This window comes from Phodopus roborovskii, unplaced genomic scaffold (assembly GCF_943737965.1).
Source record: "Phodopus roborovskii unplaced genomic scaffold, PHOROB, whole genome shotgun sequence".
NCBI classification, from domain to species: Eukaryota; Metazoa; Chordata; class Mammalia; order Rodentia; family Cricetidae; genus Phodopus; species Phodopus roborovskii.
Window position 1 is genome coordinate 36,550,327 of NW_026126517.1, and position 13,401 is coordinate 36,563,727.

At 45.9% G+C, this 13,401-nt stretch overlaps 2 protein-coding genes across 2 annotated transcripts in view; one reads left to right on the forward strand and one right to left on the reverse strand.

The window, feature by feature from the left end:
• Window positions 1-13,401, forward strand: part of LOC127231843 (leukotriene A-4 hydrolase-like) — an 820,404-nt gene that overhangs the window by 122,868 nt on the left and 684,135 nt on the right.
• Window positions 1-13,401, reverse strand: part of Thsd4 (thrombospondin type 1 domain containing 4) — a 522,646-nt gene that overhangs the window by 10,802 nt on the left and 498,443 nt on the right. Inside the window, exons 10-12 of the mRNA XM_051197674.1 lie at window positions 11,169-11,265; window positions 7,900-8,181; window positions 666-795 (exon numbers count right to left, since the gene is read on the reverse strand). Of these exons, the coding sequence (XP_051053631.1) occupies window positions 666-795; window positions 7,900-8,181; window positions 11,169-11,265 (509 nt within the window). The remainder of the gene's footprint in view (window positions 1-665; window positions 796-7,899; window positions 8,182-11,168; window positions 11,266-13,401) is intronic.

Below are 13,401 nucleotides of genomic sequence, written 5' to 3' on the forward strand. Positions count from 1 at the left end.
AAAATCATTGGGGACCCTCTCCCCAGAGCAGTGCCTAAAGGCCATGTGACTGTAGGGAGCCTATAGGACATGCTGTTTACCATGACTAGACCACCCAGGTTCTGTACACAGTTATAGAAAGAGTGAGAAGGTACAGAAGGCATTCTCTGCTGTCCACTATTTCCATGCCCTAATCTTGACAATTACTGAATGAGACACGATCAGGCATTCAGCAAACATTTGGATAGAAACTATATTTTTCTTTATTCCAAGGATCAAGCTTTGACCTTTTTTTGGCACCTGTCCCAATCTGTATAAGACAGTCTCAATTATCACTCAATAACCTGTTGCTAACCTCTCCCGGACACTCTTCCTGGCTCTTCCAAGCCGACTTGGCACCATCTGTCCATATACTCAGCTCACCTACAAGCTGCCTCACTGGGTTCTCGCTCCTATGGCCTCCCTTGTTTTCCTGGATGGGATTCCTGGCTGAGCTTGATGACTTGCTGCAGACCATCAATTCCCCAGTCCTTCCAGAAACACAGGCAGGCTCGCTAAGCGGTCCATCTCCTGGACACTGTCCCAGTCAGTATTTACACACCAAATTTATACTGAGTTAAAAAAAATCAACTGTATCTGCTACTAAGGACCGGAGGAAAGGTGACCTAGCCAGAGGGGCCTCTTACAAGGCTGGGCAGGGGAAGAGGTTGCAGGGTTCCTCCTCTGGGGTCGGCTTCATGCTGGAGTCACAGTAGCTCTCGGGAACCTCCTCATGTGTGTTTCTGTTCACACAGCGGAAGATCGGGTATTGTGAACCTGTAATGACAAGCAAGATGCCTGAAGGCCAGCCCACACCCTGGGATGCTGGGCCAAGGTAAAGTTGCACAGGCATTTGGATGCTGGTGAAGAGAAGGTACAGGACTATCAACTCCAAGTCCTATCCCTTCATCTTGTTTGTTGATATAGACATACCCACATGGCCCTGCTGGGGGGTGTGGCTGTGCAAAGGACACACACACACACACACACACACACACACACACACACGAGTTCTTGTCCCCAGTGAGCTTACAATCTATTGTAAAAGGAATATAAAACAATTTTTTTATAGTTGATCAAGATTATATGAGATGTGGTTGGGAAAATGGCTCAGTCAATTAAGCCCCTGTATAAGGACCCATGTTAAATCCCTAGCAACTGTGAAAAATCAGGCATAGAGGTACATGCTGAGAATCCCAGAGTTGGGGAGGGGAGGTGGACGGAGCTGGCTGGATTCCTGGAGCTGGCTGGACAGCCACCTAGCCTCATTAGAGAGTCCTAGGTTCCAACAAGAAGTCCTCTCTCAAAAACAAGGGGGATGACCTTCCTGAAAGATGACAGCCGAGGCTGTCTCTGATACCCACACACATATGCACATATGTGCACCCATGAACATATGTATATGTGTATATACACATGTACATACAAGCATGTACACATACATATACACACAGAGAGACAGTAAAAGTGCTCACTAGTCAATGGAGCAAGCATAGAATCGTCACAAACAGAAACTTTTCCAAGATTTCCCAGAGGTGTCATGGAGCAAATACCCTGAAGGGTCTAGCGGTGGATAGAGAAATGTTTGGATGTGCCTGTGCACGTGTGTCAGGGAAGGGGGCTGTCCACTGGGCTAATGTGCAATGAACTTGCCTGCTACCCAGATGCACATTCACACAAGAGGTTGGAGCAGAGGAGATTCAAGAACTACAGACACACATTTCACACAATCCTCTAACAGTTTCCTGACCCAGGGGCTTGGTCTTCTCAGCATCTGCCAGCTTCCCATGAGGCCATGTTTCTCAGGACAGGGCACCTCGGTAGCCCGAGTGCCTAACAGAGGTCTAAGCTTTTAGTACTTTTTTTTTTGGAAAACTAGTAACTGATTTATGTTTTTGTTTTGGATACACAGACTAGTTTCATTGCCTTAATAAGGACAAACTATTTTCTAGAAAAAGCCAGTGGTGGGTAATTTCTGGGTCTCAATTCAATTTTGTCTTTCTCTCCTCTGCCACCTGCTGGCAGAACTTGAGTATTACTGGTGCTGCTATGCAGTGGGAGTAACTGTTGGCCCTACAAACTAGGCTAACATACAACTCTTATTTAAAAATTACCCGAGCTTCTAACTAGTCAGACATTTTTCAGGAACTGTAACTCACTATAGTTTTAACTGTGCCATGAAAAGTAACGTTGTTCTTTTACAGTGTCTTTTAAAAAATCTTTTATTTAGTCTGTTCTTTGGCAGTTTCATCCACCCACATAGTGGGCTCTGATCACTTCCGCTCTCACCCTCTCACCCCTGTTATCACCTGCTGCCTAGAGGGAATCCATGACTGGTACTATAAATCCAGTTGAAAACCCCTGGCTAAGAGGTGTTAGATTCTAGGGTAACTTACTACTGTTCTGTGTCACCTCTAAAGTGACAGAACACCAAGCTGCATTCCAGACACGTACGCTTACACCCACAAGCAAATGCTACTCTCTGTCTTAGTCAAAAACGTCCCTTTGTGACGAAAGGCAGGGGATGCAGATACATGACTGCTCAAGAGACTGAGAGGAAGTGATGGTCCAGTGCCCAGACATAAACTTTTAACGTAAATGCTTCAGTGGCATTAGTCATGGGTGTGACACGGGGCTCCTTCAAGCTGCCCTTGTGTGATACCCTGAGTCAGGGGGTAGTTTGCATAAGAAATGTGACAATTTGCAAGAGAGTTTTGAATCAGAGATCATCATCTGTTGAAATTACTGTGGCAGTAAAGATGCACATACAGCTATTACTCAAGTGTTTAAAATGTTCCAACTAAGTCTAAGTATTAGCTGAGTGAAAGGCAATTGTGACCATAAAATTAATAGCAAACAAAGCCTTTTTTGGTATAAATCTTTGTTCAGCAACATGCCTACATCCACTTTAGAAGATACATTTTACTAAGCATCTTTAAGATTGATATATTTTTATGTGTACGGGTATTTTGGCTGCGTGTATGACTATGCACCACTTTTGTGCAGTGGCCACAGAGGCCAGAAGACTGTGTCAGGTTCCCAGGAACTGGGGTTACAGACAGTTGTCAGCAGCCATGTGGGTGCTGGAAAGTGAACTTGGATCCTCAGGAAGAGCAGTCGGTGTTCTTAACTGCTGAGCCATCGCTCAAGACCTAGGAGATATTTTTAAATTAAATCCAACCCACATTAAGCACATTGTGCTAAGTCACCAAGATGAATAAGACTCATTCCACAGCCTTAGCATTTGAAACCCAGCTATTAGGGGATTAAGTAAAGATTTTAGCTAGTCTGCTCCTTTTCCTCCAGACTGTATGGCTATAACTTTTCCACTTACAACTCTGTGGATTGAAAAGCAAGGGTAAGATACCCCAACTGCTTGGCACCCACAGAGGGGAAACCGAATACACTTAGCCCAAATGACACAGGATACTGTAGGAATGCTCTGTGCCTGGAAAGATGGGTCTTGCTTGGGGTTGTCTGGCAGATGGCCACCGCTTACCTTCCCTCCCATTTGACTGCTTTTACATGCATTGCTCATTGTCCATGGTCCAGCTTCATGGAACAGTACCAAATAAATGAAATCAGAGGCTCTTTGTCTATCTGATGCTGAAAAAATATCAGCTTTATAACTCTTGCTTCTGGTGATGGCAATAGTTTCTTTCTTTGGGTTAGCTTTAGCATCTACAGAAAGTGATATTGTCACTTGGCATGTCACCTGGAGTCCTATTGTTCAGGACTTCGATGCAATGGTTCCTCTGACTGCTAACAAGCAGGGGAAAGGTGGCAGGGCAGGTGCTGGCTGGACTTTGGTGGCAGGATGGTTGTCCTGGTTTGTATGCAGGCATATTGTGGTGGATGTACTGGAAAGGGAACAGAGCTTGGGGAACAGTGTTGAGGTCTGTGAGACACACTAACCTGAGAGTTAGACAAAAGAAGCAGCAAGAAAATAATCAGGTAACTGCAGACTTGGAAATATAAGAACTAACAGAGCCAAGCCAGGAGACAAGCAGAGGTGTGGGCATCATGGCTGACAGCCACAGCGATCAAGGGCCACTCTTGGGTACCGTCCCTCGAGAATGACGTGTTGGGTGCTAGGATGTTGCTGAAATGGTCGATGTAGAGGTAAGAAGTACAGGTGTGGTCAGCTTCACCAGGGAGGATGGAGGGTGTCTGGGAGGGCATTTGTGTGGGACAGATAATGGTCTCTCTTGGGTTTTGTAGCAGAGGAGTACACAGTGCCAGCACACTTGTCACTTGTGCTGAGGACTGAGTTTAGCTACATGCTTTGTGCATTTGCATTGCACTGCCCATGCCCTGCATGTCTGCTGTCATCACTCTTATGGGGGCACAGGGTTCCAGGTGTGCCCCTCCTGTGGCTCTGGAGCCAGAGATATTCTGAAGAGGTGCCTTGAAAATCAAGCATAAGTGGAGATGCACTTCTTCTTCTCCCAGGGGACAGACAGCAGGAGCTGGTGAATGTCCCCTTTGCTCCCTCCAGCAAGCATTTCCCACCTTTTGATGCTATGCCACAATATTGTCATCTACAAAGTTCGTGCTCAAGAGCCTCACAATCAAGTTCAAAATAACATTTATTTTGTTCTAAATAAGTTTACAACTTTTGTCTTGAGCCACATTCATAGCTACCTTTTGCTACTTACAGCCCCTGGCCACAGAATGTTTCTCCATCATGTCTAGTACAGAATGGAGAGGGGCCTGTTGAATAACCACCTGGACAGGCAAGAAGCACCCATCCAGGGAACAGTGGCAGGGTTACATACTTCTGCCTTTGCCTCACCACACCCACAAATCAGTATCCTGTAGTCTCTGGACAGAGTGGGAAAGAATCTACATGCGTCATTCTGGATTGCAAATCATATAATGACAATTTTCATCCAAGCTATCTGGGCACCACACCAAATCATAAGTGGCAGGAGAGTTGGAAAATCATCCATTTGCATCTCATGTTCCTTTGTCAATACTGAGATACCCTGCTTATCTCTATGATGCTTTGGATAAAATCTTATTAAAGTAATTCTGGCCCTTTGGCAGAATTATCTCAAGCTGTCTGACTCTGTCAGGACACAGTCTACAGGTATCTCATTTCCCTTCAGAAACCTAACAGAAGCCAGTTCAATCTTCAGGCCATATTCTCGGCTCATGTAGCCTGAGCACAACAAAATGGGTGCAATAAGAGCTCATGAATTAATCCTCCAATTACCAGGTGGAACCATTGTAGACTCATCAAGGCTTTGAACATAAAGAACTTCAGCCCCTGCTTTGCCCCTGTACACACAAAGAACCAAAGACCTAAATTCTAGTCCCAAAGCCATTAGGCCAGTACTCTTATGAGAAAGATAGAAGCAGCTATCAGAGGTTTCTGTTTGTGCTAACTATTAAACTTGCAAAGTTCGTGTGTGTGTGTGTGTGTGTGTGTGTGTGTGTGTGTGTGTGTGTGTGATGATGATGTTACATGTGTGTTACATGATGATAATCTGGGGCATTGGTCCTTGTTTCCTATCTTGTTTCAAACAGTTTTCCTGCATTGTTTCTGCTGTGTAGGCCAGGCTAGCTAGTTTGGGAGCTTCTGGGAGTTTTCCTGTCTCTCTGGGAGCCTCCCATCTCTCTGAGGGTACTGAGACTGACTATGCTCATGCTGCATGTCCCACTTTGCTTGGCTTTGGGGACCTGAATTCAGGTCTTCATGCTTGCATAGCAAGTGCTCTTACACACAGAACCATCTTCGCAGCTCAGACTCAAGTCTCTTGAAGAGAAAACAAAACAAAAATCAAAAAATCTAATCGCCAAACTAATGTCTGGGGTAAATCACATGGTCTTCCAGGTTTTAGAAACTGTGGGAGATGGTGGCGGTGGAGAGTAAGGGACACAAAGCCTTTGTGTTTATAGTATCGTCCCTTCAGAGAACAACCATTTCAGGGTAATGACAGCTAAGATGCCCTCATCTTATATAGGGAGAAGACTATAAGTGTGCAGTAAACCGGCGTTTCCTTGTTAGGAGGATCTCAAGTCACCCCCAAAGAGTCAGGGTCAATTTCCAGCCCCAGGAGCCTGACAGCCACACAAGGATTTCCAGAGTTCACTTTCCCCGTTGATCCTGACTGTGGAGTGGCTGCCAGAAGGACCCTGGATCTGTGTTACAGTCTAGACCTGATGTGGATCCCTTCACACATGTCACATTCCATATAAAACAACAGTCATGGTTTTCTTTGAGCCTATCAAAACACCATTTTTAAAAATGTCACTGAAACTCCGCCCTTTCCCTCAGTCCTATCTTCCTTTTGCTCTGAGAGAGGCTACATGCTTCCTCCAGCACATGGGCTCCTTTCTTGCAACAGTTAATAAATATGACATTGGTAGGCTAGGGATTTTTCTCTGGTGGTGCTAGCTGACTGGGTTAGGACACTGGATGAACCTGGGATTAATTTTTTTTTTTTTTTATCAGGAGGATAGGAAAGGAATAGACAAAGATGAAAGCTGATGAGCAAAACCCAAAGGTGTTGTTTCTCTCTGAAATCTTTAGATTTTAGGACGGCTCACACCAGCCATTTATAAGCTTGATTTATAAACCGTTAGATTGCTAAGCATGTGGGTATGTTCTCACTGTTGGCAACCACAAGCACAGGGAGAGCTCAACGAGAAGGCCCACGTTGCTCAGATGCTGTGTTGGTTGTTTTTTTTTTAGCTGCCTGTCTTTGTTGAGGTACTTCAGGGATGCAACCTTGGGGCATGGTAACACTCTGCCTGAAGGGACAGAGGCCCTTCTCGCCATTCCTTCTGCCTGGCTAAAAAGTTAGATCCATTCCTAAAGCTAGCTTCTAAGGTCTAGTCCCTTATTTGGCCACTTCCTCCTGAGCCTCATTACCAAGGTCCAGCTATCAAAGTATTGAAGTACAGCAATCAAAATCCCCCTTTGGCTCACCTAATTAACAAGTCCAATCAAAATATACCACCACATCCTGGCCAATACTAACACAGATCTCCCCTTTTGATCTTCTTACAAACTGTCTGGCCGGGCAGTGGTGGTACACCCTTAATCCCAGTGCTTGGGAGGCAGAGACAGTCAGATCTCTGTGAGTTTGAGACCAGCCTGGTCTACGAGAGCTAGTTCCAGGACAGGTTCCAAAGCAATACAGAGAACCCTGTCTCTAAAACACCCAAACAAAACAAAACAAAACAACCAAACAAATTGCCTGAGTCAGAAAGCAGCCTCTTTAACTTTTCTTCCCTGTTTAATAAAGGATCTCTCTGTGAAGACAGGTGTTTGGGTGTGGTCTGTGCCTACTCTGGGGTCCAGGATGAAGATCCCACTGTGTGTGGGGGTGGGGGACATCCTCCTCCATTGCCTGAGTGTTTTCTGTGCTTGTGATCTTGATCCATGAAGACCCCAGTATGACAGTGAATGTCTGTTTCTGTGTGCTCCATGCTCTGTTTACTTTGTCAGCCTGCCCTCTTTGGTGCTAGAGTGAGGCCTATGGAATGCTTATGGAAACACTCGTGCACCAAGGTTGGGTGAGCATCTCTGGTTGGCAATATTCGACATGACCCATCACATATCACTGCTGAAGGATTCTGGGTGGCTGGGCTGGAAGGGGGACACCTGGGAGCTGGTTTCTCCTGGAGTTGGCCCATGTGCCCACTCGCTCACCCGAATCTGTTTTTTCACTGTGAGAAACAGAGCTGTGAGCACAGATTTTCTGAATCTTTAAGTCCCACTGCTGGGTGAGCCCGTGGGTTATCTTGGGAACCTCTAACACAATGTACATATGAGCAAACCATCCTGCAGGTGATTTATGTGGTGAGGGACTGCCTCATCGGCTGGGCCCTCTCTTATCTTCCTTGCTTGGGCTTCCCACATAGGCGTACCTTTCCCACAGGTGGTAGAGCATTCTGTTGTTCCCAGCTGCTTCCAGTTGTGGTCCCGGCTTCGCCTGGGGGGCTGTGGTGCTGGTGGCACCAAGTTGTCTGGTCGGTGGGCAGGGAATCTATCTGGATGCCTGATGGGGAAGGTCTGCGTGTGAGTGGATTCTGATGTCAACACCTCAGGGGCCTCGCCAGGTGAGTCTTCCTTCTCCTGGTTCTTCCCCCTCTCGTCTCTGTCTTCCAGGCCTCTGTCTTCCGTTTCCAGCTGTCCATTGAAAGGCTCTCCTAGGAGAGGCGGCATAAGCACAGAGGTGAGATTTCCTTGGTCACCGAGATGAAAAGGGAGACGGCTTTGCCACTGGACAGAGTGTAACACAAGTTCATTTGAAGCCACAGTAGCATTTCTCTCATATTTAAAACATTAAAAATCAGTAAGAAGGAGAGATGGCTCAGTGGTTAAGAGCTCTGCTCATGTAGAGGATCCAAGTTCAATTCCCAGCACCCAACTGTCTATAACTCCAGTCCCAGAGAATCCAACACCCTCTTCTGGCCTCCTGGGGAATCAGGAACACATGTGGCACACAACAAAACACTCATACATATAGAGATATGTAAAAAAAGTCAGTAAGAAATTGTCAAAGGCCATGGGAAGACAGTCCCTCATCTACATATATACAGTCAAAAACCTCTCAACTTTACTCATAATCAAACTCTCATCTATGAAAACAGGACTCGGAGACCCTCACTTTTTTTTTAACCTCACACTAAGGATTAGAGTCCCTAAATCCTCTGCTGAAAGGTAAAATCCCCCCTTTCCACTACTCATGAGCTTGCAAATAGGTGCCAACTTTTGGAGAGCAGTTTGGAGCATATGCTCCAAACTTTAAATGCACGCACTCTTTGATCTACTTATGTACCTTCTAGAATATTTGCTGTCACACATTCTTATTCTTTTACTTAAGGCCTGTGCATAGAAATATGGTTACTAGGGGCTGGAGAAGTGGCTCAGCTGTTAAGAGCACTGGCTGCTCTTCCAGAGGACTGGGGGTTCAATTCCCGGCACCCACATGGCAGCTCACAACGGTCTGTAGCTCCAGTTCCAGGGGGTTTGATACCCCCACATAGACACAGAGGCAGGCAAAATACCAATGTATATAAAATAAAACTAAATCATTAAAAATTAAAAAAGAAATACGGATACTAAAGTATTCTTTGAAATAGCAAGATAACAAGATTTCAATGTGTACTAACAGTAAAAATTAAATAACACCAAAGCACAGTTATGAGGTGGAATAGAAAAGAATGCAACATACATATGCTCTAATACAGCAGCATGACTGATGTGTTGTTTGGTGAACAAAAATGCATAGGTTTGGGTTTGCATACACACAGGCACGCGTGTGCAGATGTGGTAGGTCAGTTTTGAGAGATGGCATATCTGTGTTTCCCTTCCTCTTCAAGTCTGAAGAAGTATCTATGCTCTTAGATTTCCTTGCTTATTTTCATTTCAACAGATAAAATGAAAACTGTTCAGTTTGAGGAGGATCACTCTCCCTTGGTACAGTGAGAACCTGGGTTCTCTGGAAGGATGGAGCAGAGTTCCCGGAAGCATCAGTGGAGTAAGGCAAGGGGAGGGAATGAGGGAGACGGCCTCTTTAGACAGAGCTGTCTGAAAGCTCTGGCAGAGCCTGAAGCTTTGCATTTACTGAGCACCAAGGACCCTGAGACTCACTACATAATGTCCTTGGAGCAGACCACATCTGGGGTGAGATTGGAGGTTGGCTCTCAGTTCCACCATAATCTGGAGGGTTCCATGAGAGTCCTCCTATGAGCACCTCAGTGGAGTCAGTGCAGAGAGACAGGGTGGGGTGGGGTGGGGTGGGGGTGGGTAGGTATTGGGTCCAGGTGGTGCTTTTGCCCATACTAGATCCCAGGGCCTTTCCTTATTACTTGCTGCATGTATGTGTGTACATGGGAACCTGTCATACGTGTTTAGCCTCTGCAGTGACTGAGAGGGAATCTTCTGCTGACTTTAAAAAAAGGATAATGTTCAGGTTGGATTTGAGTTGACTAACTGAAGACAATGTTATTTTGTATGTAGATATATTATCTGCAGAGAGACTGTATTTGAATAGAAAAAGGGCAGGGCAGAATTCATCTCACTGGTGAGAGAGAGAGAGAGAGAGAGAGAGAGAGAGAGAGAGAGAGAGAGAGAGAGAGCGCTCCTCCCTGGGAGGAAAACGGAGTTGAAGGCTCATGCTTTTTTTTTTGTTGTTATCGTTTTAATTTATGTTATTATTTTTCTCTTTGTGTATGCATGTGTACATATGTGTACATGTGTTTCCACATATGTGAATGCACACATGCATGAGGAGGCCTGAGGTGAAAATCAACAGTCTTGCTTGATTGCTCTCTACGGTATTCAAGGCGAGGTCTCTCAGCTAAACCCAGAGCTCCCTGTTGCAGACAATCTAGCCAGCCTGCCTTCTGAGTGCTGAGACTGCAGGGGGCTGCCACGCCCACCTGCCAATTAAGTTGGTTCTGGAGATCTGAACTCTGGTCCTTTCCTTGCTGGGTATATAGCCCTGATACTACTTTTAGAGCCTTTTAGGTGGGCAGAAGGCACAGAGTACCATGGCCAGAGGTATCTTCAGGGGTCCTTAAAAAGGAAAAAAAGAAAAAAAAGGGTACCTGAGAATGAGAGATGATATAGCAGATGAAGCCCAATGGGAGTGAGACATGAGGTGCGCACTGTGTTAGCTTTGGAGGTGGAGGAAAGAATCAGAGACCATGGAGGCTAAAACAGGAGAGGAATGGGTTCTTCCTGGGGCACCTTGGTCTTGGCCTCATGAAACCAAATTCAGACCTCTGACTCTGACCTTCAAACTGTAAGACAACTATCTGCATCTTAATCTAAGGTACTGGTTAGAAGGTCATTTGCTAGGGCAGCAACAGGAAGCCAACGTAATCATCTCAGATGCAGAATCAGGGTGTCTAATTTAGGACATTTCATTCGCTTGATCCTAAGCCAATCAGTGAGGCTCACATGGCAAAGCATGTTCTGAAATATGTATCCACAGGATTTCTCTGCATTGTTAGGGCACAATGAGAGAGAGGGACACACACACACACACACACACACACACACACACACACACACACACACACGAGAGAGAGAGAGAGAGAGAGAGAGAGAGAGAGAGAGAGAGAGAGAGAGAGAATGCTTTAAGAGAAAGTGACTCGGAATACTTGGTGTAGACAAGGGCCTCTACCTGGTCTCCTGTGGGGTGGCACCTGTGGGCTGATGACATTGTTCCCCATGATCACATACTCGTAGTGGACGCCTGGGTTGGGCTGCTGGTGTATCATCTGAGGACACAAAGTCAAAGTCACCACAACCCCCAAACACCCTGATTCTCTGCTGGCTTGAGTCTCAATAACACAAGTGCTACTGTAATTAAATGTGCAAATTCTCATCTAGTGACAGTAATAACCCTGTGGCATGTTGGACGAAGTTACTTCCAGTGGCTTCTTGTGGGCTGCTTTTGAAGAATTCAAGACTTCATGTGTTCATGAATCAGAAGAAAAATGAGTGAATGGCCAAGATTTTTTCAAGATAAAAGTGAAGGTTTTACAAACTGGACAGGGTCTACAGTAGGAGGACCTGTGGCTGGCAGCCAGTCTCAGCCAGGGCTTGGATCTGTGGCCTCTGAATGTCCTAAGCTCCTCACACTGCAGAGGAACCTGTCTGAGCACTAGGTGGTGACACAGAGTCAAGCAAAACAAGGACCAGATCTCCTGGGCAGGATTAGCCTAGAAAATCAGGGGCCCGTTAATGTTCTATAGGCTAAGGTTGGCTGGCTAAGGTCAACTCCCCCTCCCCCCCCCAGGCCTTGAAATATAATGAAATGGAGTGGAAAACCAAAACCCAGACCAAACAAACAACAACAAAACCCCAAATAAATAAAAACAAAAAACATAAAAAAACCCTCACATACAAAAAATATATGTCTTTCTGGGTCATATTTTTTGAGGAGACAATGACAAAAACAAACAAACAATAAAAATTAAAAGTCAGTAGGATGGCCAGCAGGAAGCTGTGTGGGCTGCAGAGGAACAAGGAAGTGAGGAAGGTCAACAGAACTAACCCCTGCCTACCACCCTCCCTTGTCCACAGCTGTTATGGTAGAAGGCAGGGGGATGGGTGGATTGGAGCAACAGCACTAAAGCCTACAATATAATTGGGAGGCAAGCAAGGGGACACTGTCTTGCTGATATTTCTGCTCCGTAAAGTGGTTCTTGCTGACTGGCTTTTGCAACCCAGGGTCAGTCTCTACATGCCTAATTTTAATTACTTCATCAGGAAGAGAGAGAAGAATGACAGACTTTGAAGTCTTGTTAGCCTGCACGTACCCCTGAGTCACGTCTGCACTGGGGCCCTGTCTGCATTGCCTTTCTCCCTACTAGTGAAACAGGCTCCCCCATCACTCACCCAGAGGCCTGCAGATGTGAGAGGCACTCAGCTCCTCATACCACAAGCCAAGACCAACTCACTGACATTGCCGAAACACGGCACTGAGCACTGGACCCCTGAGGGGCACGTCCATGCGACTGCAGGCCCTTGCTGTCAACCCCAAGCCCCTCAATTCCCTTTGTACACGGGTTTCTCCTGCACTCTCCTGTGCCTCTCTGTGTGAACAAACACTGGATTTGGCCACTGAAGGCTTTTGCTGTTTATGGGATTATTGTTGGCTACCTTTCCTAGACCACCCACAGGAGGCTTTCACTACAGAGCCTTCACCTCTGATACCATTCAAATTTACCCAAAGCCAACCAACCAAGTGGAAAACTCACAAAAAAACCCCAAATTAACTAAAACAAGGCATCTTTTGTAACTTTTAGCCTACTATCTCCTAAGAGGAACAAACCAGAACTGTAGAGTCTGAGAAAGCAATCACAATGAATGTTATTTCGAACCCTGACACAGCAAATTTTGGAGACCAGCGTGGCTCTGGGAACAGTAGGCATCTGTGTATTTATTTTAAGTGTTTGTTTCTTGTCACCCTTTAGTTTCTCATCTTTTCAGAAGACTGGATTCTGGTGGCTTCATGTGTGTGTGCACATGTGTATGTGTGCATGTGGAGGTCAAAGGTCAAGGTCATAACTCTACAGGAGTAGACTCCCATGCTGTTTGAGGCGGGGTCTCTGACTAGGACCTGGGGTTCACCCATTGGGCTAGGCTGGCTGCCTCCACAGTTCTGGAATTACAGGCGTGTGGCACCACACCCATCTTTTACCATGGGTGTTAAGGCTGGAACTCAGGTTCTCATGTTTGTAAGACAGGCACTTTATAGACAGAGTGAGCTCCCCAGGCCCCTCTGGTAGCTTTCTTAGAAAGACCATTAGAAACAACTCTTGGCCAATTTAATATTAATATTCTGGCTTCAGCTAAAGTGATCACAGGCCCGTCTGTGGGAAGCAGGGCATTGTGGTGCAGCTCCATCA